Consider the following 27354-nt stretch of genomic DNA (forward strand, 5'->3'; position numbering starts at 1 on the left):
AGGGGGTTTGAGAGAGGGAGAAGACAGGCAGCAAAGGCCTGAATCGAACACAGGTCAAGCGCGTCCAGGACTAAGGCCTCCATATGTGGGTTGTGCGCACTACCCCTGCACCATTGGAGCACGCCCACAGCTCGTTTCTACTGGGAATCTACTTGGTACTTGACACCAAAGTGCTCTAAAAGGAACACCAGCTATAATAGAAAAGACCAATGAAAGGTCTAACGGGCCTCCCCGGGAACGGTTGGCTTCAAGGTCGGCTTTTAAACTCGTTAAAACAAGTTATGACCTTGCTTTCTTGCGAACAGACCGTTGTTTAAAGGAAGGCCTTTACATTCCCAGAACATTGGAGGTGGAAATCAACCCTGGACATGACGACTTAGGGGACAGGAAGTACGTTTGTTTTGTTTTCTTTTCTTTTCTTTGTAAGACATTAAAAAATAACAAACATAGGACGGGGCAACGGTGGGGGAGTTTGTTCCGAAGCAGTCACGATGACATTCCAATAAAACAATCTCAAAGCCGATTAATCAGAAGTGTGGCATGCAGAGGAAGACAAATACCAAGACATGAAACGTTTTCTGTGCGGTCGCATCCTGTTTTAACAAGGATTTAAAAAAATAAAAAGGTAGCGGCACTTCCCGTTGTTTTTGTCCTGTGTGTTCCAGCTACCTTCCTGAAAATGTCAATGGAGTAAAATAGCCAGGGAGATTTAACAAAAAAATGTGTTGCGGGAGAGGGGGGATTTGCTAATTTGTGTGATTGCACTACGTTAAACAGGAAGTGTCTAATGGGTCCCGGAGGAGTGCGGGTCAAAGGTCACAGACTACTGGTGTCTCACTGATTAACTGTGAAGGCAAAAATATTAAAACAAATTGTAAACCACAAGCCTCATGCACATGCAATGCTTGCAAATATATTCACTCATCCTGTTACAACCAGAAATTTGGTATTTTATGTTGTAGACCATTGCAAAGTATCACGTCATTATGAAGGGGAAAAAGGAAAATAGCTGCTGTCTTTGGATGTATTGAAATGTTAATCAGCTGAAAATCCTTAAAGTGTGCCTGCATTGGGTGTTTAACTTCCCTGAGTCAACATTTTTTGCTGCAAATACAGCTGCAGGTTTCCACCAAGTTTCAATAGCTAGCTGCAGATCTAGAGATGGGAACGTTTGTCTTTGCAATGCTCAAGCTGAGCCAGATTGGACGGAGAGCAACTGAACTGAAACATCAATTTTCAAGTCTTGCCACATATTCCCATTGGGTTTAGATTTGAACTCTGCTGGGCCATTCTAACACATGAATAGGCTTCCATCTGAACCAGTCCATTGCAGCTCTGGCTGTATGCCTCCTGCACGTATTCAGGGAGATGTGCACTGTGCTTCAACACATGGCCATTTGCATGCAGGGCAAAAAGATACATTTTATAGAATGTCTGATCGGAGCACCTTTTTCCAACTTGTTTGCTGTGGGCTCTGCATGGCCTTTATCTCACCCCAAACATGCCTTCTCGTTGACTTCTACAGCAATGGGTTCCCTACAGTATGGCCACTCCCTCATGAAGTCACCATGGAAAACACTGATGTTTGTGACTGCAACCTGACAAAATATAAAACCATCCATGGGGCATGAACTCTTTTGCCAGTGTGCACAATGTGTGCATTTCACTTCGGCGAGATTAGATTCAATAAATGTGTTATTCTGAAAGCACGCCAAAAAAAAAAAAAAAAAAAAAAAAGATATTGATTCAGTTGAGCAAACAAAGCTGAGGTTATGATACTGGAGGTGATTTAATCCTTACACATCCACCCCTTTATACAAGCAGATTGTATGTTAAAAGTACCTTTTAAATATAACGGTCTTTAATGAGCTAATAAAGTGTTAAGGGTTAATTTATCGTGACACGTATTACCTTTGGTGTCGTAAGTAGCATGGATTACTCAGACAAATCCCCTCTCATACCTACCATCCTGCCTTGTTGTCTTTGTAACTCCCCCCCCCCCCCCCCCCCCCACACACACACACATTGCACCACCACCACCACCACCGCAACCATCCCACCAACAGATTCACACAGGTACAAACCTGCAACTACATGGGCCAGAAAGGATGTTAGTAAAGATCACAGCAGATGGGAGCCTGCGAGAATTAGTCCCACTCACAATACAAAGCCAAAAAGCTGATTTGCTCTCCTGCATACAGCCCACACCCACACAAGAACACACATACAGAGTCCCCATACATTGAGCGAAGGCAACATTTGTAGTTTTATAGGGCTTGTATAGGATGTGAGGCGTATCAGCAAACAGCGGCCTCAGGTTCAGTCCACAGACACAAGGTTCTTTGTCCCATATCACATGGTTTAACATGATCACAGCCCACATAGGGTCTCTGTGAACAGCACTGACCGATTGATTCCTTGTCTCCTCAGGTGTCCCCGTTCCTGGGGATCACTGTGAGCGCTCTGATCCTGCTCTTTGTGCCTGAGCCAAAGAGAGGCAGTGCAGATCAAATGGAAGGACGAAAGGCCTCCCCATCGTGGATCAGTGACATGAAGGCCCTCGCCAAGAAGTAAGGCTTTGTACCGTGGACTGGGTTTTTGCTACTTGACAAGAACTGCAATGATATCAATTTACAATGCACCAATTAGAGAGTTTTGCGGCCGATTCTGTAAAGCTGTGATCAGCCAACGCCCAATCAGTTTTCTTTTTTCCAACAGTGTACATTTTGTTTTTTCAAAACATACAACATGTAGGACTCCCGCCAGTCCCCTTACATTACCAAGAGGCAGACATGATGCACACGGCTCATATTCGCTTTAGATTTGTAATAAACTGGATAAATGTAACCGGGGAGATTTTTGTTGCTGCATTGTTCCCCAGGCAACAACATCACAGGTTCATACATTAATCTCTGCAGGAAAAAACAATGGCCAAATTATTTCTCCATACATGACGCCCAGTTGCCGTTAGAGCTGGGTTTAGGTTAATTATCCACTTGCACAGTCAGGGATGTTTCCTAGAACAACAAGTTTTGTGCCGTTATTATTATTGGAGCAATTAGGAAGCTTGATACTGTGTTATCATTTAACAGGAGCTTGTTGTATTTTGTGATGGTTTCTAAGCTGTGCTATCTTTGTGTTTCTTCTCTGCCAGCCGCAGCTACGTATTCTCCTCCGTGGCGTCGGCAACAGTGACCTTTGCCGTCGGTGCGTTTGGAATGTATATTCCCATCTACCTGTTCCGAGCGCAGGTGGTGCAGAAGGAAGTAGAAGCCTGCACATCCAAAGTTTGTAGCAGCAAAGACAGGTGAGACGTCTGTTTTGATTCATGCAATGAGCAAAATGCTTATAGGTGCTAAAGAAATATAGTCATTTAGCTAGGTCTGCAATAAGAGTTGGTGGGTTTTGTCTGGGTGGATGTGTGCATTAACGCTCACATTGTTGTTTCCTGCAGCCTCATCTTCGGGGCGATCACCTGCGTGACGGGGCTTCTGGGCGTGGTCATCGGGGCCGCCACCACGCGTTTCTGTCGCCGGAAGACGGAGCGGGCCGACCCGCTTGTGTGCGCCGTCAGCATGCTGGGCTCCGCCATCTTCATCTGCCTCATCTTCGTCGTGGCCAAAAACAGCATCACTGGAGCTTATGTAAGTTTATCCCTACTGTTTACTCTGACAGAAACACCTCCCTGTTAAAATGCACCGAGCATCCCCCTCACAGAGGGTGACACTGCAGTACGTGAGTCACGGCGTTTAACCTTAGGGCCCGAACGCTGAAAGTGACAGTTCTGTGAGCCGTCTAGCAGGTGAGGGCCTTTTTAAAGCTGACTGAGGAGGGGTTGATGTTTGAATAAAGCTGTAAGAGGACACCAAGAATGACAGCAGTTCTTCCCAGGCCCCCAGGGCAGTGAGCGGCTGTCGCTCCATATAATGATCGCCGTTAATCCCAGGTCAGATTTAAAGCGACCCCAGAAGCTGCTGCAGGTAACGGTGGTTAATAGTGAAATGATCAAATGAGCATGGCATTCTCAGTCTAACAGCCTCGTTTAGCAGGAAAGGGTGCAACTTCACAATCACAGTCTCAAAACAATACAGTCTGGAGCGAGCACACTTTTTTTGTTGTTCTTATCAGTTACAAAGGAATAGGAAATGACCCTCAAGGTGCTGGTTGGTATTAGTGCTGCATATCTGGAAAATATTTTCCCATGCCTGTCAGAGCGCATAACAGACGGACTTCCTAAAAGTAAGGCCATGGCCGACCTTAGAGAGTCTAGCCTCTCATTGTTTCACAACGGGGTTAGTGAAGAGCGTTTCATTTGAGGTCCCTTTGCTGGTGAAAAAGAATATTATTACATCAATTAAGAGCCTATGAAGACAGAACCTTTAATTTTCTAGTCATAAATTCTTATAATAATAAAAATGTAACAAACAGCTTTAGTGATTAAAAAATAAGTAGATTCACAAGGTTGTACTCATTATGAATTTATTAAATCCAATTTACTGGCTTAAATAAATGCATACACCACACGACTATTATTTGCACATATGTCCCTGCGCTTTTTGTATGAGCAAGGTTCTGACCTGGCTTTTCCTTATCAGGACAGGTAGACTTTATATAATTGGGTTGTTTGCTTTGCACAGACCTTGCTTTTAAGGAAATGCTATTATTCTTTAACAGTGTTGGAGTTTGAAACATTACTCAAACTCAAGGTTAAGGTGTTTTGTCCATTCTGAAACTAGTTTTGATGTGTTGAGGACCACTATCCAGTTGGAACCATATAAATCAAACAGGCCCCCTTAGAATGTACTTCCGACTTTGATCGTCATGAGAAAGTGTGGACTATGCTCAAAAGCCATGCCTGTAGTCTGAAACAAGCCAATTTGAATGAGCTCTGCTAATTCTGATAAGAAAAGTGGTCAAATATCCAGCCAGAGTGTTTTTCCAGAGGCTAATCTAACAGCTCTTTGAACCAGCATGTATAATTGTAACTCTGTGTGAATTAGAGAAAAGGTTGTGCATCCATTTCTCATCCAGTTGTTTGGTTTGCAATCATTGTTCTCTGAAAGAAGTTCTCAGCGGTACTGCAGTGATGTTCTGCTTGTGTGCACACATGGAATGGCTTCTGCTTGTAAAATAATGTTCTGGCGAAGATACAGCAGTCAACCTGCAACTTCTAATTTAGTTTGCAAATATCAAATAAGTGCCAAAATGGAGGACAATAAAACGTTTACTCCATTAAATCCAAATCAATTCCCATTAGGTCAAAGGTGGACATTTATCAGGTGTTTGACGGCGGCATGACTCAGCCAATTAGACTTTAGCTGCAGAAGTATCCACATTCATTTCACGGTCACATATCTGTCCAACTCAATTTAACACGAGTTCTACGTTGCAGAACTAGGTTGTACTTTACACTAATGAATGAGAATCAGAAATCAGGCGCAACAAAGGTGCAGTATGAAGATGATTATGCTGGGATCAATTAGCTGAAAAATAATGTTGCATCTTCATTAGCATAAATAGCTTGAAGCCTGGGGCTTGGCTTCTGCTGTCAGTGCTCTACTGTACCGTATTAAATCATCGTACACTGTTGCAGTTGTAAATGAGCGACTCAGGTTTCCCCGCAAAGAGCTGACAGATGTGTCATATTATCAGGCGTGACATGGCTGGACCCGCCGGTGCTGCTCTGTGGAAGCCAAGCGGGCCCTCGCAGCTGTTGCCTCCTCAGCGCGTAGCCAATCCGCGGCGAGACTCGGCTTCTCTCTTTCAGGAGGCAGCGTGTCGGTCCTGAGCCTGACGCCTGCTTCACGGCCCTTAGAGCAGACCTGCCTGACATCTCGGCTGTCAGACCCCTGCTGGAGCTCTCTCTGTGCTGTACTGTAGGTCTGGCATGCTGATGGGTGGGGTGGTGGTGCTATTCCCCAGCAGGAAACACACATCAGTCGGCCGTGCTAAAGTGGTTTAGATGAAACCAGCCGGTACAGATACATGAGATTCCACAGCAACCAAACCCCTCTAGGTGTGTTTACGATTCAAGCGGGCAGAAAGCAGCTGCCCCTGCTCGCTGCGGCGGCACATCCAGCCTCCTACATACACCAACGGCATGCTCTGTGAGGTTACCTGAAGAGTAACCGTCTCACTCCACCTATTCTGGAGGGATAGAAATTCACATCCTGAAACTTTGCATTTCCAGCGTGTTTTCCACATTGGCAATGTGACAAGAATAAACAGTTGTTGTCGTCCTGCGCTGGTTTTCTGCCCGTGGGGCGCAGCTCAGTGAAAGCCCGCATGTCGGCAGCGTCCACGGGGCCGCGGCGTAATAACATGTTTTTCAACCACTTTAACCCGAGCAGCTTTTTAAAAAAGCGGCGAGCTCTCACAGGATGAAAACATCTTCCAGCCCTTCTCTGCTTTTCCTGTCAAGTCAGTGGAAAGTGGAGCCTCTTTGTTTAAGTAAAATCGCGGTAAATAAAATCTCTCTTTCTTTACTTAGGTTTGCATCTTCATTGGAGAGACGCTGCTTTTCATGAACTGGGTCATCACAGCGGACATTTTAATGGTAAGTAGAATAAAGTGGCACAGTCCTTTGAGTTGGACTCTGTCATAAAGGCCTAACACTAAATTTAATAGGGTGACTTTCCAAAAATATCCATAGCTCTTTGCTTTTTGGTCACGCTGAGCCACACATTTAAATGCATCTTACTGTGGTTTTGTGCAGCCAACAAGAAGCTGCTCTTACCTTTTAAGGTGGAAGGGAAAGGATATATGTTTTCCTTTTTTTTCTTCTTCTTATTTTACAAATAAGAATCTGACAATTGTGGCAAGCTTTTGTGTTCATCCGCCTTTACTCTCATACCCATAAATACAATCCAGATTAACCAATCACAACGGCCAAATCCCTAAACTGACAAGATTATTTATCAGAGAAGAAACAATGAGGTCCAGGGTAATTCTGTCAGGAGAACCTGCACTCAACAAATCCCCAAAAAATGCCTTTAAAAAGGGTAGCAGGAAGGAAGCCATTGTTGAGAGAGAGCCATAAGGAACCGTGTCTGCAGCTTGCCACAGGCCGTAGATGTTCCACAGCAGACATGTGGAAGGAGTGCCTCTGTTCAGATAGACCACAGTTTAAGTCAACGCTCCTTCCTCGTGGTGTAGCATGGTGATGGCAGCATCATGGCGCTTGTTTGTCTTCAGCTGGGACAGTGAAGCTGGTCAGCGTTGACGGGAAGATGGATGGAGATAAATACAGAACAGTGCTGGAAGAAAAGCTGGAGAAGACGTCCGACTTTTATATGTGTTTAAAGTTTGTGTTGCAGTGTTTTGCATTTGTCTTTATCATAAAAACACAATAAATCCTATTAAAGTTTTAATTGTTGTAATATAAAAAAAAATTCAAAAGGGGGCCTTAGTATTTAATAATGCATTGTACGTCTGGGTCGAGTATGCACAAAGTAGACCACTGGCAGGTTTACCTGAACCTAGGTGGTTGTCTCAGCTGGGGTGACCTTCTTCTTCACCTTGACTAAAGTTGCTCATTTTCCCCTTTCCCTCTCTTTTCATCTCTCCGCAGTTTGTTGTTATTCCCACACGGAGAGCGACAGCAATTGCCTTTCAGACCTTCATCTCGCATGTCCTGGGTGATGCAATAAGCCCGTACCTGATAGGCCTGGTAAGACCCTGTACAATCTTGAACGGGAATGTGTGTTAAAATGTCCCCCAGGTTATAAAAGGTGGGGCACACCACTTCAGCAGCCCATTCACACATAAACACATGCATTTAGATAGCAGCTGAGCTCTCGCTTTAACTAGGCCAGTGGAAAAAAAAGTGTGCCGCAGGAGGCACTTTTAGCCCACGTCTCAGGAGAGCTGGTGATTTCACCACCGCTCTCCCAGCAATCAGTGGTATTTTCTAGTAAGCCTCATGGTTCCCTGGAGACGCCACGGTTTCTGTATGTGATTGGTTGTGAGATCAGCGAGTCCTTACCGGGCCTCTCAAGGTCACTGTCAGCCTGCCCACCCAATCTAATTCTCCCCGCCCTCCAAACACACCCAAAGAACAGCATTCAGGAAGCCTGAGTGAAAGTGCTGCTCGGCATTCAATGAAGTGTGAAACAGGATTCACATCAGACTGTCACAACACATTTCTCTGATTTTAAAGTGAGAACGAACACTTCCAAAGTTAAATAGTAACTCCATGGATACCCTCCACTCCGCTCAATCCATTCTGCATGCAGTACTGGATTGTGAATAAAGGTAGGGAGGAGTGTAGTTTTCTGCATGCCGCATCACGTGTCACACTCCATCCGCGTATTTAACATTTGAAATCAGTATTTATCGCACGGCTACAAATTGTATCAGGAGAGCAGAGGGCTTTGTCGTCACGTGTTTTATCACTCGTAGTCTGGCTCACAGTCTGAGTTGCATTAACAAAAGCAGCGGAAGTCTTTGATTAAGTGAATCAACTGATCCAAGATCTTCTGCCAGGACCTGACAGGCACAGCTGTCTGCTGAGTGGCATTGAAACTCTGCCGTTTCTCTTCTTTCTCGCCTGAATGAAAATCTTAAACTATTGTCGACAGCAGATGAAAGAAGCAGCACGTTTTCTCCACGAACAAGAAGAGCTGCTCAAAAGGGGGATCAGATGGAGCATGGGGCTGAAGTAAATTGTCCTTATTCTTGGAATCATTTTACAGTGGTGTTTCTGAGCTTAATGTTGCCAGTGAAGAGTTCACTTTGAGTTGTACTCAAACTATGTGGAAAAAAGTCGAATAAAACATGACAAGTGGGGCTGGGGCTTTATTGTATTGTTTTATCATTATCGTGAAAATTTTCTTATCATGATAAGAATTTGGGTTTATCTTTACAACAATAAATTCCAAGTAGTAATGTCAGAAATGTCCCCAAAAGGTGCCAGTATTGTCAGGATTGTTTGTTTAATTTTCTCCACTGTTGGTTTCTTCAGAGCATCAACAAACGTCAATAAATTCAAGAATATATTTAAATGCTGTTACTGTGTGCAGTTTAGTGATAAAAAAAATGTAGTGACTTGGGTCCTGATGAAATATATTTTGAATTTTGTTTTAAGATATTTTGCATTATTTAACTTTTTTTAAGGACAGTATTTGTATTTTTGGGGCAATAATAGACAATTGTGACCGTCACAGCCAAAAAGTTACCTATAAAGACTACAGAAAGCTCGTAACAGTCTTTTATCACCACTTTTATCACTATCACAATAGTACCACAATATATCGTGATAAAATTTAAAGTCCATATCGCCCACCCAGTGACAAGTAACACTTTAAATAACATTTCAGTTATTTGGCAACATAATTCTCAACTTCCTCAGTCTGAATTTGGTTTACACATTTTTTAGAGGTTTTAAGAGTTGGCCACAGAAAATAAAGGTGAAATTGTTCTTGTTGCTTTCCACCCGATCAAACCGAGCCTCCCAGAACATTCTGGTGTGAAAGCATTGTAAGATTTTCAGCTTTCGTTTTTTATTTATGCACAAATCTGACTAATGGACCTTGAACTGTTAGGAAAGTGGGAGTACTACAATGTTAACAGTGCTATTATGGAATGCCTTGCAAAAGTATTCATACCTCTTCAACTTTTCTATAGTTTGGCATGTTAGCAACACAAACTTCATTGCATTTAATTGGGACTTTATGTGATAGACGGTCGACACAAAATCTCAATAAACGACAAAGCTCAAGCTCAGTCAGATTGGATGGAGAGCATCTGTAAGTAGTTATGTTAAACCTTGCCACAGATTCTGAACTGAATTCCGACTGTACTTTGACCATTAGCCTCTAACGCATGAAAACGTTAACCTGTGGATCTGACTTTATGCTTAGGGCTATTGTCCATCTGGAAGGTGAACCCAACCCATTCTGGAGTCTACAGCCTCTAATGAGTTTTTATCGGGGATATTTACTAATTAGTTCCACCCAAATTCCCAATAATAGTTCATACTGAGGGAAAGCACCCCCACAGCACGATGCGGTCATCACCATGTATCACCGTGGTGATGGTGTGTTTAGACTTTTGAAGGCATCTGGCGTCAGAATAAAGAGAGCTAAATGCAAATACAGGCTAATCCTTTCAAATTTTTAATTTCCTTTTCCTTCCACAATAATGCATTACTTTTTGTTGGTCAATTACCTCAAATCCCAATAAGTATATTGGTATTTGTTGTGTTAACCTAAAAAAAATCTAGAAAAGTTTGAGCTGTATGAATACTTTGGCGAGGCACTATACGTTATCATTCTTAAATTTGCGGTCCAGTATCGTAAATCCACTTTTTCAACAGTGCAAGTGCCATCAGTCAGAGTAATGCACAGAGGCTGTGTCGCCCTGAATCAGTCCTGCATTGCCCCACAGTTCATCTGTCGCCCCCGTCTGGTCCACTCATTCTCCTGGGCGGTCATGACGCCCCTCCAAAGAGTGACACTCTGAATGCTTGGAGGTTTCCCGCTCCTCCGCAAAAGCGCGGCTGACAACGCGCAGAGCTCTGGAAGTGCGTCAGCGCTCAGTGTCTGCGTGCCTCGGTTCCTGAGCTGAGGTTTTAGCACACGAGTATGATGGACCAGTCGTGACGCACACTGAGTGGGGGCAGATATGCAGTCGCCCATGCATATTGGCAGGAATGCTGCGAATTGACTAAAATGGAATAGCAGGAAAAAGCAAGTGGTTATCACCAAGCAACCACAGGAGAAAGATAGGGAATGACTCTGTTATTTTGGTTCACAGTGGGGTTTTGGACTTGAGCACCAAGCAGACCTGAAGATGATGTATTGAGCTCAACAAACCAGATCCGGTGCAGCAAAGCTGCTTTTTAGTGGGAACGCCTCAGGAAAATTACCACCTTGGTGTAAAAATATATATAAAAAAACAGCTTTAGAATATTTTAAATTCTTACAAACATGAGTCGAGACTCATCTTCTTCTAGGACACACACTGTTGTCACTCAAGAATCCCTTTTGGAAACCCATCGCAGATCCTCCCCTTCTGTTCAAGGACTGGACCACATAGTTGGTAGCAAAGGAATGCCAGAAACAATCTCTCGACAATCATCCAAGAAATGCCTCCTGGCAGGATAATTAGACCAGCAGCAGTTCTCTGCTTATTTTTAGCTTTGCTGCTCTATGCAAGTTGCAGAGAATTTAGCGTACCTGCTGAAATGAGCCCTGCGCCGGCCACACACACAGCTGTCAGCTGGGTTTTTGAACGTTTCTTTGCTAAGCTGTGTGTGCATGCACACCTCGTCCCAAGCACGTATTCCTCGCATGGGTCCGCCTGCCTCGGTATCCTCCTGTCAGTGATTCTCCTGCTTTCCCTTAACATGAAATCAATGCGTCCTGAGCCACTGCAACGCTCGGACTCGCTCACACAGTTTGCTTAGTGTTACCATCAGGAGCCTCTGTTGCCGATGATTGTCAGTGCACTGCAAAAACGCAACTTGAAATAAGTAAAATGTTGTTAAATTACCTGTTCCTTGATTTGAGCAGTTAAATAAGATGATGGAATAAGATCATCATCATCATCCAATGGAATAAAATTTTTGCACTTAAAATAGGAGCAACTCATCTCCATCATCTTATTTCAAGTGCATGATGTCTAATTATCTTATTTTAGGGGTCAAAATACTCATTCCATTGGCAAATAATCCTATTTACCTGCTCAAATCAAGGACAAATACACTAACTTTAAGAACATTTTACTTATTTTTAGATCCGTTTTTGCAGTGTGGGAAGCGTTATGGGTGATACCGGGTGGCATAACAGGTCACTTGACACCCACTTTTGTTCAGCTGTAACACGTGACACACTGAATTCTAAGATGATCTATTAGTTGTCAAACTCTGCCCTGAGTCGGACAAAAGTGTATGCAAAAATGTGAAATCCATGTAGTGTACTAGAAAAGGGTTAGGGACGGGATATTTGCAAAACTTTGTTGAAATAAATTCTCTCTTCTCTGTGTATGTGTTTTGTGTGTGTGTGTGTGTGTGTGTGTGTGTGTGTGTGTGTGTGTGTGTGTGTGTGTGTGTGTGTTTACATGTCTGCTTCTGTGCAATGCGTGCACGTGTCTGGCTGCAGATCTCCGATGAGCTTCAGCAGAGCTACGCTTCATCTGAGCTATGGAAGTTCCTCAGTTTGGGCTATGCCCTCATGCTGTGTCCCTTCATCATCGTCCTGGGGGGCATGTTTTTCCTGGCCACGGCATTGTTTTTTCTGGACGACAAGGAAAAGGCCGAACAGTGAGTGAAGCACACAATGTTGGAATAACTTTATTATTTCATTATTCAGCAGTCCACTCTTAGGATATTTAGCACTTCCACGGGTTGTTTGTTGCAGATTTTCTTAGTAAGGGCAATGAGAAATCCAAAGAAATTTTCTTGATGTAGATAAAATTATAATTTTAAGATGTTGATCCTTTTTCTGTGCATTGCTGTCAACTTTTCTCCTGTTTCCGGGATGTTGGCGTGTTGCTCTAAACTCATATCCAAAGATGTACATCCAGAAATAAGGCCTCTTAGCCATCAGAAAGTCCCAGTCAGCTAAAAGTCCTCCACAGCCGACAGTCTGTTCCAGCCATCAGTTTGTTTAAGGGCGGCTTTTTAGACCTACATCAACTACTTCCCCTCTCATTCATGTACTCACATCTTCCTTTTTTATAAGCACCAAAGATGTGAATTAGTAGGAAACAAATGCTGGTCATGGCCTTAAAAGGCTAAAACAAGCTCTCCCGTCCTTTTCTATACGGCGAGACAAAACGTCTTCTTTCATTTCTATTTTTTATCACATTTGCTTGCTCCCCTGTTACCAGTGCTTACAGAAATGACTTCCTTCATGTGGAAGATGCGGAACATTTTTAGACAGGATGGCGATGTGATGTCTGACGTCCGTCTGCAGACGCCCTGTCTTTGCCCTCAGGAGTTTTTTAATCTTTTTTTCATTACCATGCCTAAAATTATTAGGGAAGGCTTTTGTTGCACAGCCTGGCATAAAACTAAAACTTTTCATCACCATACGAATTTTAAAATTTGCAAAAAGAGATTCCAGGACCGCTCAGGTCCCATTTCATTAGCTTTTCTACTTTCTATGATGACAAACTCCCACTATCAGATAAGCTGGGAATACTTCCTCTTTGATGTTGAAATGCCGTGCTGAAAAGGGTGCCCGCATAGACACACATCCACGGCTGCCACCGCCGAGCCTTGTTATGGTTTCTGTTTGGATTCTTCTAAGAAAAAAAGGGGTAGAAAAAACAAAAAGCAGAACAGTGACTAAAAGAGAACCTCTTCTGCCAAAAGGGTGCCAGTAATAGATATTAGCCTGTGGTCCAAAAAGTGGTTCAAACTATAACCGCACTCTCGGATGCTGCAGGCAGCTGGCGAATGTTCACTCAGACTGAAACTAACCACAACTCCTTGACTTTCACCCAACACTCTGCAGGACAAAGCCAATATTGCCACACAGGCTGATGAAGTGTCCGTAAACAGGGAAAAAACAGCTAAACACAGTCAGTCTTCATATTGATAGGAGTCCTGTTGTGCAGTTGTGGGTGCTGGCTTTAATTTAATTGTTTAACAGCTTTTAAAATTCCAGAAATGAGTGAATAAGATTTTTGATAAATTCATTTATAAGGTCTTTAATTAGTAGGTTGCCAAAATAAACCAATTATACAAGCTAATTTGGGTTGCCAGGTTGGAAAGTGTTTCATCTGAACCTGTGGAATTTTAAACAGCTTAGGACAACTTACAGGAGGAAAGAGCTGGACACCAGGTATGCAGCTATAGGGAAAAGTTACATATTTTTCTGTAGCCTCGTTGTTTCTGGCAATTTATGATATGTGAGTTTTGGAGCGTGCAGACACCTTGGTCCTGACATTCTCCAGGTGCTGCTTTAGAAAAGCGCTGTGCAAAAGACACCGTTTTTCTTCCAGCGAGCTGCAAACACAAATGACTGATTGCCAGGGAGTGCCTACTGTAACTACAGTAGTTTGCACAAACACACTCGGAGCCAATCTTTGTGTTTTGTTTGGAGTTCATTTGAGGTTAGCTATAGACTGGGGAGAGTTACACTGAGAGAGTCACAGTAAAGACCCTGAAAGATTAGTCATATTTTGTCTGAATTTTTTAATGTGACTTATAGTCTGGACTTACTAAAAAAATACACAATTCTGGCTGCGATGCATAACTGTCACTGTCACATGACCCGATAAAAAACACATGACCAACACCCTCCCTCTCCTGAAACACAGGCACAAAGGCCGACTACATGGAATAAACATATCGGCTCAGTTTTACTTATCAGACTGATACCAATATGTGATAAAATTGCTAACATTGGCCAATAACGATTTTAATGCAGATACATTGTGCATCCCTAAAATTAATCAAATAAAGAAATATAACATGGTCAAAAAATTTTAAGCAGAAATGCAATGCTTATTCATACTGATGGTCATATACAGGAAATAATATGCCATATAGCTTTTAGTTTAGTTAGAATAAGGCTTTTTATGACATTAATGTATTGTTTTTATACATATCACTCTTAAAGTAGTAGGGCAAGCTTATGGCGTACCTTAGTAGAGCTGTCTGCTCATGCAGCCCCTAGTCAGCAGCTTAACAGACATGACAATCCTCTCTTTAAACTGTACTTTTAAAAGCAGTGTTATCTTGACAGGACTGATGGGTTGCTCTCCTTTAATACCCATCCCATGACTGTTCAGGGTTTTGTGCACTCAGAAATTTCTCCAAATGTGTCTTTGCTGGTTTGGACACAGCCCTCCATCCCTATTCCTTTACTCTGTACTTCATATAGAAGGGGAAAAAGCTGTGGTCACACCAGCACATCCTCTGTCCTCTTATTAGAAGGGTATTGCACTTTTTTGTTTTGATTTTTCCCCTTTCCTCCCCAACAGATTTGCTTGTTTCTCAGATGATTGTTACAGGCTGAATGTAACATTATGTATAGAAAGCTCTAAGTTGTCAGCTTGCTTAACCTGGCATTTTCACAGGGCTCGTGCTTTCCTGGGCCACCGTGGTATGCACAATGCAATAATGTTGCATATTTAAAAAAGAATATGAATCCTTTGCAGATCTATGCCAAACTTTCCAATGAATAAAAAGCAGTAGCAAATGCAGTTTTATTTATTTATTTATTTTTGTAACCCAAGTCGCAAACAGCACCTCGGGGAGCAAGTAAAATGACAGGCACAACAGTGTACAGCAAGAGTTGTTCCATGGCACCGATGGGGATATTTATGTATTCCATTCATGCAATGAACCCTACAATTTAGAAATTCCCCATGACTGTACGGAGTGTTACTCTTTTTTTTCTTTTTCCCTCCCCTGAGTGTGTCCTTAGAAACTCGGTGCTATTAATAAAAAGGCATTGAGCCGAACAAGTAACTCACTGGAGCGCGTGTGCCTATTTCCAGCCTTCAAGAGTGCTTTTTTATTCCTAGCTTCTTAGCTTTTTTTAGCTGCTGGGTTGCCATTATTAGCTCGAGTGCAGTGCGATGCAGTGTATACCCACAGTGTATTCACACAGTCCTCAGTTCTGCCTGGTGATGTGCGAGAGCAGAACTGTCTCATCCAACGAGCTTTGACAGCACAGATCCAGTGTGTGCATCCGGGGAGGCTGAAGACGGCGAGAAAAAGAGAGCGATGAAGTGTGACTGACAGACGGAGGAGGACTTTCCTCACTATGAGACGATAAAATGAAGTTATCTACGCAGAGGCGCGAAGGGGGCTGGCGCCTATCTCCAGCGGTCATTGGGCGAGAGGTGGGGTACACCCTGGACAGGTCACCAGTCCGTTACAGGGCAACCATGCGCACACACTCCCACCAAAGGGCAATTAGGAGAGACCAACCAACCTAACAGTCATGTTTTGGTACTGTGAGAGGACGCCAGAGATGGCAAGGCAACAGTGCTACCACTGTGCAGCCATAGGGGGAAACTAATGGTAGAAAAAGAAAGAAATGAAACAAAAAAGGTATCAGATTACATGTGGTTTGAGAAATATAAGTGCTTCATTGATTGCTTTAACCAATTTTATCTTTTCAGGCTGAAGAAGCTGATGCAGCAGCCTCCACCTTCTTCAGTCAAGGTATGACCAGGTAAATTGCCTTCTATTACAAAGGCACTTTAGAGACGTTAGTGCTTTTCACATCGGTCAGGCAGTTTGAGGGGCTGATAAAACAGAGACTTCCCTTGGACATTAGCATTTAGAGAGCTCTCCTCTCTTTACCTGACACACACCTTGTGAAGACCCCCGTTTTATTAAAGCACAAACAAGATATTCCAGAACTTCGGAAAAAAAAAGACTTTGACCTGAGGTGGAATGCCTCACCATTGACGGTTATAAACACGACGAGGCAAAGATGATTGCTCCATGAGCCGTTTCCCAACGCATTATGCTCAGGAGGGTTCAAAGACTGGACCGACTGTATGGCATCTTATCAAGACCTGAGCTGTTTTCCTCCTTCCTGCCTTTATCAGAACCCCACACAAGCTCTGGAATTATTAACCCAGACGAAAAACACAATAATTGGCAGCACACCAGCTAGCTCTGTATACAATGGGGAGCTTCTGTAGTAGAGACTGAAGAATAACAAGCATAAACTTTGACTCCTGATAAGGAGGACAAGGAATCTGTTGTGACTTATTTGTAAAGGTTATCATGCTCAGAGCAAATGTCAAGGCTTTGCTGCTTTCTTTACAAACCTGTCAAAATGTATCTGTTGAAACACTGTAAGCACACAGAAGTGCATAGAAAAGCAGGTAGGTCATGTGTGCACTTCAGGGTTAGTCCCATTACCTTTCAGCAAAGCTCTGTTTGTACAGAGAGGGTGCACAAATGTATAATGACAGCAATGCATCTATTAGTTCCTGTTATTTGAATAAAAAGCAAAGCAGGAACCATTTCAACCCCATGTTCTTATCTCATCTTCTTTTTTACGCAATGAGATTACACAGACTGGTAAGAAACAGAAAACTGAAGTGAGAACTGGGACACTAGCAGGATGGGCAGAGCTCGGGTCAGGAAAGCAGAGTGATCATTTGCCAACATTGCATCTTCCTGTAATATACGAGAGAGACAGCCGACCGAGTGGAAAAACTCTGAGGAGGTGCGAGGTCACGCAGAGATCTTGCTGACTAGAGACACTAACTACATTTTGAAATATGCATCTCGCTTCCAGATACGTTGAATCCTTTGCTTTTACTTTGGAATCTTTATTAATTTGTCGTTTTCTTTTTCTCCACTGTCAATCCATCAAGCACAAACAACCATATTTCAAAAGTAAAACCGCAATTTCGGCATCGTTTGGAACACATAAAATCATATTAGGATAATAGAAAAAGTTCAACAAGATGTGTCTGGATGCGTCAGTGATGAAAGTGGTCTTTGGACACACATTTGGTCTTTGCAGATTTATCAAAAAACAAAATGAAGCCAATTTTGGGAAAAGAACAAATAAAAACAACAGTGATTTTCACCATTTTCTAAGTAATTCAGGAGGCAATTCAAGGTCCATTTGCATAAAATCATTCCAAACATGTTTGGAATGATTGGGCTGTCCTACCAGATGGAAAGTTGAGAACCTTGCATAAGTTGTCACACATCTTGAACCTTTTCATATTGACATGTTACAACCAACTTTTTAATGCTTAATTGTAAAGGGGAAGCCTTTTTTGAATATAGAAATCAAAATTTTCTAGGATGCATTTGTATTAAGCACCCTTAGTTAAAGTACAACATACAGCATCGTCAAGACCATTGAGACATATGAAATGACAATCAAAGCTTGACAAAGGAAAAGTTTGCAATTTGGAAAAGTTTAACAAATATGCATCGTAAATTTTGCGAGACATAGTCGCGATTCCGTTGTCGAACTTTAGGGAATTGTTGGTATGCCCATTTTCTGTCCGCTGCTACAATACATTTTAATCAGTAAAACCACAATTCAGGTATTAACTGTAAACCTTGACTTTTGTTTTTACAATGAACACAAAAAATGTTATGCAAGATGTACCTGAATGTGTCAGCAATCAGAGTGCCCAGCACATTTGCCATTTATTGCATTATTGTCAAATAAAATGGTCCCTCTTTTGCAAACTAACAAATAAAACAACAACTACTTTAGTCAAGCTGAGTGATCTGCTTTTAACACAGAAAGTCAGACTAAACATCTCAGTGGACTTTAGAACTTTAGGCTTAAAGCAGTGCGGTGTAACTTTTCCCCACTAGGGGTGCTAGACTTGTAACTCCCAGGGTTAGCACAAGATCCCCTTTTGTTTTTCCTATGGCGCGATCTCTGTCTTGCTTTCTCCTTTTAACTCGAGGATGAGAAAAGTAGAAGCATGTAAGGTTAGCTGTCGTGTTTAAGGGGAGCTCAGACTGCCATAAAGCGCCGCTCTAAGTCACATAACCCATGGCCCACACGGAGCATCAATATGCGCTAAGAGCTGCTTACTAATATATCCCAAATTAAGCTGATACTTGGCTTAATTAAGCCAAGTAAGCAAAAATAGCAAAAAGTGTCTAAACGAGTGGTCTCATTACTACTGACAGGTTGATATTAGCAGGCAAAAGCTAAAGACAGGTGACATGAAAAGCTGGCACATGTATCATGTTTCAGAGGCTGGCTCCATCAGTTCCTTGTCTCTGTTTCTCTCTCTCACACACACACACATACACACACACACACACACACACAAACACACAGCAGCCTGAGCATGTGTTTCCCACTGTCAAAGGTTGCTAATTATAGAGAGCACTGATCATTGCTACTCCGGGTCAGAGCTGCTCTTTTCTCTCCTGTGGAAGAATCACAGAGACACTCTGCAACAACTGAACTTCAGCTAATCTGGTCTCAAAATGCAAAGGATCAAAGCCGTAGAGTTTTTATCAGATGACATTGTTCACTGATGACAAGCACCTCATGATTTGCACTCACAGACTGTTTAAAGCGGAGCGGCCTGCTCTGTGACACAAGGAGGAGTAGCGGTCGGAGAGACAGAGAACGCGCTGAGTCTGCCGCCACCGTAACTTACTTTGAGGCTTTAAGGAGAGATACAAAACTAGCAATTATCTCTGACAAGAAGTCGAAGGGAATCAAGAGCATTTTGGCAGGGGAGAGAAAAGACATCACGGCTAAATAAATGAGGATGAGGAGAAGCAGTAATCGCTTAAGCTGTTATACATCGCGGGCTATTAATCTCCAGCGACGCAAACCCTGGCCCAGATCGACTACTCTGAGATCCAATTAGCTTCCTCTGTTCGCCTCTCCTGACCATGTCCACCCCCTCATGCTGTCCTCCTCCTGTACCGCAGGATTTACGGAAGGGCATCCCCAAGCTGGGCGCAATCAAAACATCAGCAGGAGCTCTGACAGCAGAGCTTCACACTCATTTATTCAGTAACCACTATCCCATATTGCCCCGTGAGGAAAATTCACATCACACGGCAAAACTTTTAGAAGTGTTTGCTACAAGTGTTTGCACAGCTGCAGGTGCATACTTTCCTGCTTTGCACTTTTATTCATTTAGGGAAAGCTCCGAGTCCTCTGTCAGCTGTGCTGAGTGGGTTCATGGTGCCACAGGCCACAGCGCTTCCTACTTAAACAGAGCCCCCCCCCCCCCCCCACACACACACACACACACACACACACACACACACAGTGTAGAGCCAGACTCAGAAAGGGCTCTTGAATACCTGATCATTATGCTTCACAATGTGATGAACATGAAAGGCACAAAAGAGCATGCCTTTTATTCTCCGCGTCCATTCTCAAAACCTGAAGCCAGACATGTTTAGTCATGATTTGGACCCTCTCTGCCAAAAAAGCACCACAATTTGGTTTGATTAGACGTTGCTGGGCTGCCAGGCCATTCAGCCCTCCCCTCAGCTCATGAAGCCAGCATTCCCCCAGCATATTGGCAAGGTAACTATTAGCAGGACGGCCCGTATTCGCGCAAATCAGAGCAACGTTTGAGGCTTCAGTCGTCTCAACGTCGCACGGGCAGCTTTCTTACGATTTAAAGCCTAGCTGCCAAACAATGCAGCCATAACTGAAGCTATTAACTGTGGAAAACCGTCCATCCCAAAACGAATTGGGTCTGCTCGCACTCAACCAAAACACACTGTTTTTGAATATCCACTAATCCCTCTGTTGAAACTAATTAACCCACTCTGATTACCACGGCCAGTGTCTGCCTAGATGTGCAAGTGTCTGCGAGGCCGTTGGTGGGTTTCTATGAGTAGCACAGAACATGGATCCGCTGAGCTGCCTTCGCTGATCCTTCCTTGGCAGTGCGTGCGCCAGAGCACCCAGGGCAACGTAATTACAGACTACAACAAGCGGCGTGTTCAGCACTCTCTCACGTCCACTCTGAAGAGATCACAGGCGTGGCTTTGCAAGCGCTGAACGTCGTAATCCCCACGCTAGGGTTTAGATTTCCCACGTTGGCTGTGTTTATGAGCGTCGAAGCAACTTCAGGAGATTTTGCAAACACGAGCAGGTCCATTTGCTCTGGGTCATCAGCAGATAAATCAACACGGAAAGGTTTCATTAGACGCAAAATCAACATTCTCCCACGCTCCTCTCAGTCTACAGGCCTAGAGTCTCTCGTGAAAGAAGAGGATTATTTAGAGAAGCGAGGTGTGCCCATAATTGTGGGCACTACCATCACAGATAATTAAAAACTTAAAATATGATTAAACAACAACAACAAAAAAAAATCTTTCAGAAGTTTTCTATTGTTTATGTTCAGTAAAGGAGAATAAAGTATAGCATCATGGAGTTCTACAGTCACGTTTAGCTCCATATGCCGGACACCTAGACGCAGTGCGTCGCTGTGATTTAACGCTTGTGCCGTACAGGCTGGAGAGTCTCGCCTTTAACACTTTGGTATGCTGTGTGCAGGAATATATTTAGGTCACAGTCTGGTCATAGTGTGCAGGCGTGTTCAGGAAGGTCCCACCAGATGGCCCGAGAACTGTCGACCTCAACATTAATTACATGAGAATGTCCTGTGGTGATCGCCAGGCTCCAAGAGGCTCAAGCCGCTCTCCTTTTCTCTCCCTCCCAGGTAATAAGCAGACGAGGACCTATCTGCACAGACGTTTAAAAGGATGACGAAACGGCCATGAAGAAGAGCCCTTGTGTCCTCCGTCCCTTAGTCACCGTTACAATCCTCCAGCTCCTCTTTGCTCCTGCTGCTCTTATGTTCTTTTGACACTCTTGAGGAGGCTACTCAAAACTGGAAATAGGGAGCGCCTTGCTCTCGCTCGAGCCCTCTGGTGAAACGTTGCTGAGAGCGGCTGTCTGACAGCGAGGGAGCTTCTCACCTGAGTCTGCGAGGATCCACTGAACCTTCCGGGCAAGGGACACCCGCAGCCCTTCTGACTTTGGATGCCATACTACTGAATGCTGACCATGAACCTGCCCTGTCTATCTGCCTGCCTGCTCGCCTGCCTGCCTGTACGTCTCCTGTTTGTATGTCTGCATCACCCATCGGCTGTTAGTCTGCACTAAGTGCCATAGCCTCATTACATTCCTTCCTGTAGACTTTGCACTGACCACCGACACCTCTCACGACTTCCTCACTGACTACGTTTACATGCACACTACACCTTTTTCCAGACAACATGCACGTTTTTCACTAATCATCCCAACCTTGTGTTCAATCCACTTTATTCGCAATGGGTCGTGCAACTGCAGCAAAACATGCAGCTATGCAGTTTATGCGGCTGAACATGGCCTCAATGTTATTTTAATCACAGTATTAACATTGCAATTACAGTTTACACAATAAATGCAGTGTTCTGCCGATTAATGACGCCGTGCATGTAAACATAACGGTCCGCTAAGAGCCAAAAAAGTGTTACTGTTTAAAGGTCAGTGAATCCGCCTTAAAACAGGAGCTTCTCCCAGCCACCGATGTTTCCTTTGACCCATCATACATGTTTCCCTTTTGAGCTTTTAGCACTTAAATGAGTGCAGACAGTGCCACAGAACGTGACGGAGCTTTCTGCACATTATCTTTTGTAATTTTTCATTTGTGTGTGTGTGCGTGTGTAATGTTTAATACTGGAAGTCGCTGCCAATGATTGTTTCAGAAGGATCATGATGCTGTTCAGGTGATCTGAAGCAGACACTGGATTTTTTTTTCTTTGTTTTGTAATTTATTATAAATATACTTATATATGCTTTTCCCAAAAGAAAATAGAATGCTACTCTTTGGACTTGAAAAGAGTGACACCTGTGTTTCATCTATATGAAAAGCAATACAAAAAAAATATTTTCTTTCCTTCTTTTGAGAAAACCAACTGTTTTGTATCCCTACTGCCTTATCAGTAAGCTGCTTTCCCTTTAGACGGGTGGCTTTCTGATGGTTGGTTTTGAGTTTCTGGACACAAAAAGGGCCACACATAGACAGAGGGGCTTTTAATGAAGGGTACCCGTCCAGTCCTGGAGGGTTACAATAACAGGCATTGTGAAGAGAGACCTGTCCCCCATGCAGCTGTAGATATCTGATCCCCCCCCTATGTAGAGAGAGAGCCATTTCCTGGAGACACTGTCATCAGTAAATTAGTGATCGGAATCAAAACGCCAAGACAGGAAGAGGAAAGCCTTTTGCATCAGGTTAGAATGATGTCCAGCAATGTGTTTGGAGGCTTCCAATGATCAGATGTCTGTCCAGGAGCTACAAAGCAGTCCAGCTCCACCCTCACTCTGCAGAATGATAGACATGTTTTAGAAAATTACAACAACAGTCGGAGAGGTTTTTGGAGAGAGAGCAAGACTTTATCAGATAACAGGAAGGCTGGGTGTATTGGTCTGTTTTTTCCTTTTGAGCTTTAATCTCTTTGTAATGCAAAATGCTGGATTAGAAAATGTTAGCCTTTTAAAGCTCTCAGAGTTAAGGTGTAGGTCTACATTCTTGTGGAAATGAACTCGGAGAAAGCTGATTAGAATTTGCTAACTGCGCTAACCACGCTAGGTGAGGGGGAAAAAAATTACCAAAAAAAGAAAACCAATTCAATATTGTAAAATTATATATCACATTGATCCATTGTCTTGGCTAAAACTGTGATTGGAAGCCGGCCTGCAAAATTCTGATTGGTGCGTCTCTAACTGAAACAATTTATGCTGTTTTGGAAACATAATACAGTTTTCCCATTAAGCTTATCTAATTTTAACTCACCAAATACATCTGTGAGGAATATATATTTGGTTAGATGAAGTGCTACTATTTACCACGAAGGATTCTTTCTGTGGAAGATAACCTGATGAACGCTCACACCTTTAATGAAAGCTGGAAATAACCATGATGCTTGTAGGTTTCAAAACGTTTGTCTAAAGGGGAAGAAAGCACTTTCCAGACGTCTGAGAGAACACAGGAGAAAGTACGGGCCGCGGTTTCTGTGGTGATGTGTGTCTGACCCTGCGTGGGATGCCGTCTGGGCCAGATCAGTAGCTTTAGTTTCTCTCCAGCTGCATGGAGCTCTCTGAATGTGATTGTGTCCAACCTGCCGTGTTTACACACCTTCATCTTCTTAATGAACTAAGCTTCTTACCTTACGTTTATACATTTTCTTGTCTTTTTTATGTTACCAAATGAGTTTTTTTAAAACTACAACAGATATATATATATATATATATATATATATATATATATATATATATATATATATATATATATATATATATATATATATATATATATATATATATATATATATATATATATATATATATATATACATATATATATGAAACAGAGAAAGAGCTATATCATTCAGTATCTAATATATTGTATAAATGATGGCTTGAATGCAATGTATTTATTTGTTTGTTATCATAATGAAGAATATTCTATAAAGGGAAGTTTATTGTCTGAATATACAACACTTTTTTGTCATTTGGTTTTTAAATGCTTTTAAATGCCAAGTAGTTCACCTTATATGTATCACTAACACCGTACCTTTTACACGTCACTAAGAATCATCCTGTTAACTGTGATCATTTATCAGACATCTCATATATCAATGGAACAAAATGCAATATGATGATTTTTAAGTAGCCTGATGGAAGGCTGCAGTGCTTTTGCATTCGTATTTGTAGCTCTTGCTTTTTTTTTGGTTTTTTTTTTGTTTGTTTTTTTGTTAGAGTAACCGATCAAACCATTTTGCACACTTTAATGTTCAGGGAATCGTTTGAACCGCGTCCCGGCATCGTCTTTACAACCTCTGTCACAGAAGTATATGTCACTCCATACCCACAGTAAGTGCTGACTTTGAGCTGTCGTACTACACAGAGGACGGCTCAGGAGCTGAGTTTCACTTTGCCAAAACTGGGTTGATTTAGCACCAATTTTATAGCCTGTTACATTGACTTAAGCTATGTTAATAATCACTGGGGTGATATATTAAGTATGTGCTATTTCTTGTTATACAAGAATCCTGTACAAAGCAACTTATTTCTGATCTTGAGCAGAAAACAGATTTTATTTTTGTTTTTAGTCAGTAGAGCTACGTGTCAGAGAAATCAGGATTTAGTTTTAGACATGAACTGTGATGCTCCCGTCAGGGGACAGGATGGTGCGTATGTGGATTTGTTGATTAAAAAAAAATGTAAAGATGTCTGTAAATCAAAATAAACTTATTTAATCACTTCATGCTAGTGTGATCTCTGTGTTTTGTTCATTGCTTTGCGAGGAAAGAACCCATCCACCCATTTGTTCTCTATGCTTAATCCTTGCATGGTGCAAGAGAAGTAAAGCCAATTCTTATCTAATTAAAGGAACCAACGGTCATTTGGCGAAAGGCAGTATACACTCTGGACAAGTCCCCAGTTTCTTAATGACATATTTCCTGACATCATGCGGCCCTGTTTTCTGATGAATGTTGAGCCGAGCCGTCCCAAGTCTGTGTGGAGACTTTAAAATAACTTTATCTTGAGGCCTTCAAGCTATCAGCGTTCTCCAGAGCTCAACTAATACCCATTGTTCAAACAGGAAATTTATTTCTCAATCCAGACCTGATAGAATAAAAAAAAACACTTACCATAAATAGATTATATCTGACTACACTAATTAGGCTAAAGGGCTTAAGAATCAAACCTGTTATACTCCAACCTATAGAAATTTGACAATAGATTATAAATAATATCTCTCAGTCTATAAAAGTTTATAAAGTCATTTCTAAGGATTTGGGACACCAGTGAGCCACAGTGAGAGCCGTTTTCCTCAAACCGAGAGAGCATGGAATAGTGAGGAACCTTCCCAAAAATGGCAAACTGACTCCATTAACCAATCTAGGACTTATTCAAGAGATCCCAAAGAACCCAGAACAACATCTTAAACACTGCAGGTCTAATTTTCCTTAAGCAGAGTAAAATATTGCACGCGTCATAGAAAATACAAGTAGTACGTAAATAATGTGTATGACAGTGAACGAGATAAATTGTAATTTCAAATATTAATTTAGGTGTTTATGTATACTAGGTACATTAAATGTAGCTATGTAGCCACACATGCATATGTATGTGTACGCAACTATATAGCTGTGCATGTGTATTTATGTATATAATAAATTTATAGATTAGATTTGTATGTAAACTCAGGGACAAGACTGTTCACTTTTTGTTTGGTGTTACTTAATACATTGTTGAATATTTTAAGTTGTTACTTGTGTTTTTTTTCTCTGTCTTTGTTTTATTGAAAATTACTATTTTTATTATTAAAAAATAGGGCTTGATTTGATAACAAGGAGGAGAATTCTCTGGTGAAACACACTGCTCATCAAAAAGACCCACATTTGGCCAAAACATCTTGATGATCCCCAAGACTTTTGAGAAAATAATCTGTGGAGAGATGGGACAAAGGTGAAGATTTTTGGAAGGTCCCTATCCATTTATAACTTGCAAAACGTTTCAGATAATAAAAAAAGATAATACCAACAGTCAATCTTGGTGGCAGTGGTGTGATGGTCTGGGGCTGTTGTGCCTCTTCAGGGCATGGACAACACACTGGAATTGATGAAAGTATGAACTGTGTTCCAAAAAAATCCTGTGAAAAAAAAGGACCAGCCATCAATTAGTGACCTTAACTTTAAACACATTTTGGTCATGCAGCAGGAAAATAATGAATAGCTGCACGTTAAAAAAACACTTTTGGCTTGGCCTAGTCAAAGTCCAGACTTAACTCTGATTGAGACACTTAAGGTCTACATGGTCCCACCTTAAATTGCCTCTTCATGTTTGAGAATGTTCCAGTGTGGCTAAATTAAAATAGAAAACTTATCATGTCAGTCGTTTCAGCCCAGGAGGCACAGGCAGTTATTATGTTTAGTGGCTGATTACTCTTTTTTTTTCTTTTTTTTTGATAGGTTTGTTTCTCCAAATGACTGAAATCCTCATTTGAATACCTCTTTTTGTATTTATGCAGATTATGTTTTCTGATATTAAACATTCTTTGTTGATTTGAAACATTTACATGTTTCTGTAAATCTGTAAACGGACAAACAGACACCAGTCTTAACATTGATTGCTTTTGCAACTCTAATTAATTTCACAAGCATGCCTTAATTCACCGCACCTACAAAGTTTTTGTTGTAAAATGTAAACAGTTTTGACTCCGCTTCACCAAAGACATAGATAGGTGAGTCAGCTCAAAGCCATTCCAACTATTTTATTTGACATGAACACCATCTTTGAAAACAGGATCCAATTCACTTCCTCCAGCCCTCATCTTTGCAGAGGCTTACGAAAATGGGATTTTTATTTCAGTGAGAGAAAGCCGCCCTTTGTCTATGAATGAGCTACGGTATTGTTGGGAGTTCAGGCCTATGTTGGGCTCAGTTTGTAAAGCAATCTTAAAGCCCCCCCCCCCCCCCCCCCCCCCCTCGAGTGGTTTACAGGCGCACTGACACATCACAGACACAGGTCTCCATCAATGCTGAGGACCAAAGAAATAATATTTACCTTCACAGGAAGTTTGGAAGCCCTCCTACAAAAGGATCTTTGTGTACTGATGCTCATTAGAGAGAATATTGACTGGCATTTACAGCTAATACCACTAATGGATGTGTCAATGACAAGGCTGCGCAAACACAAATTTTAAGTGCATGCCGCATTTGTGCCAAAAGGTTTGAAATGTCGGCAGTGAGGCCTTTCATTTAGACAGACCCTCACTACCTTAGCCCTGTGTTCATCTTAATGAGGAGAAGATTACACATGAGTCAAAGGAAAGTGGAGGACCATTTGCTTGGCGGGCAAACATCCCAGTGAGTCCAACACTCTTTCCCACAGTCAGACAAATATACCCCAG

The 27354-nt window shown here is 42.2% G+C and overlaps 1 protein-coding gene across 2 annotated transcripts in view; it reads left to right on the forward strand.

Annotated features, from left to right (window-relative positions):
• The window catches only part of spns2 (spinster homolog 2 (Drosophila)), a 74462-nt gene extending 50768 nt beyond the window's left edge, over positions 1-23694 (forward strand). The window contains exons 6-13 of one of the 2 annotated variants that reach the window (XM_012865233.3): positions 2431-2570; positions 3155-3307; positions 3455-3644; positions 6491-6556; positions 7571-7669; positions 12102-12262; positions 16084-16136; positions 21112-23694. In XM_012865233.3, the coding sequence (XP_012720687.1) occupies positions 2431-2570; positions 3155-3307; positions 3455-3644; positions 6491-6556; positions 7571-7669; positions 12102-12262; positions 16084-16132 (858 nt within the window). In that variant the 3' untranslated portion in view covers positions 16133-16136; positions 21112-23694. The remainder of the gene's footprint in view (positions 1-2430; positions 2571-3154; positions 3308-3454; positions 3645-6490; positions 6557-7570; positions 7670-12101; positions 12263-16083; positions 16137-21111) is intronic. The other variant, XM_012865232.3, reaches the window with a different exon arrangement.
• The last annotated feature ends 3660 nt before the right edge of the window (positions 23695-27354 follow it).

This window comes from Fundulus heteroclitus, chromosome 11, assembly GCF_011125445.2.
Source record: "Fundulus heteroclitus isolate FHET01 chromosome 11, MU-UCD_Fhet_4.1, whole genome shotgun sequence".
Lineage (NCBI taxonomy): Eukaryota > Metazoa > Chordata > Actinopteri > Cyprinodontiformes > Fundulidae > Fundulus > Fundulus heteroclitus.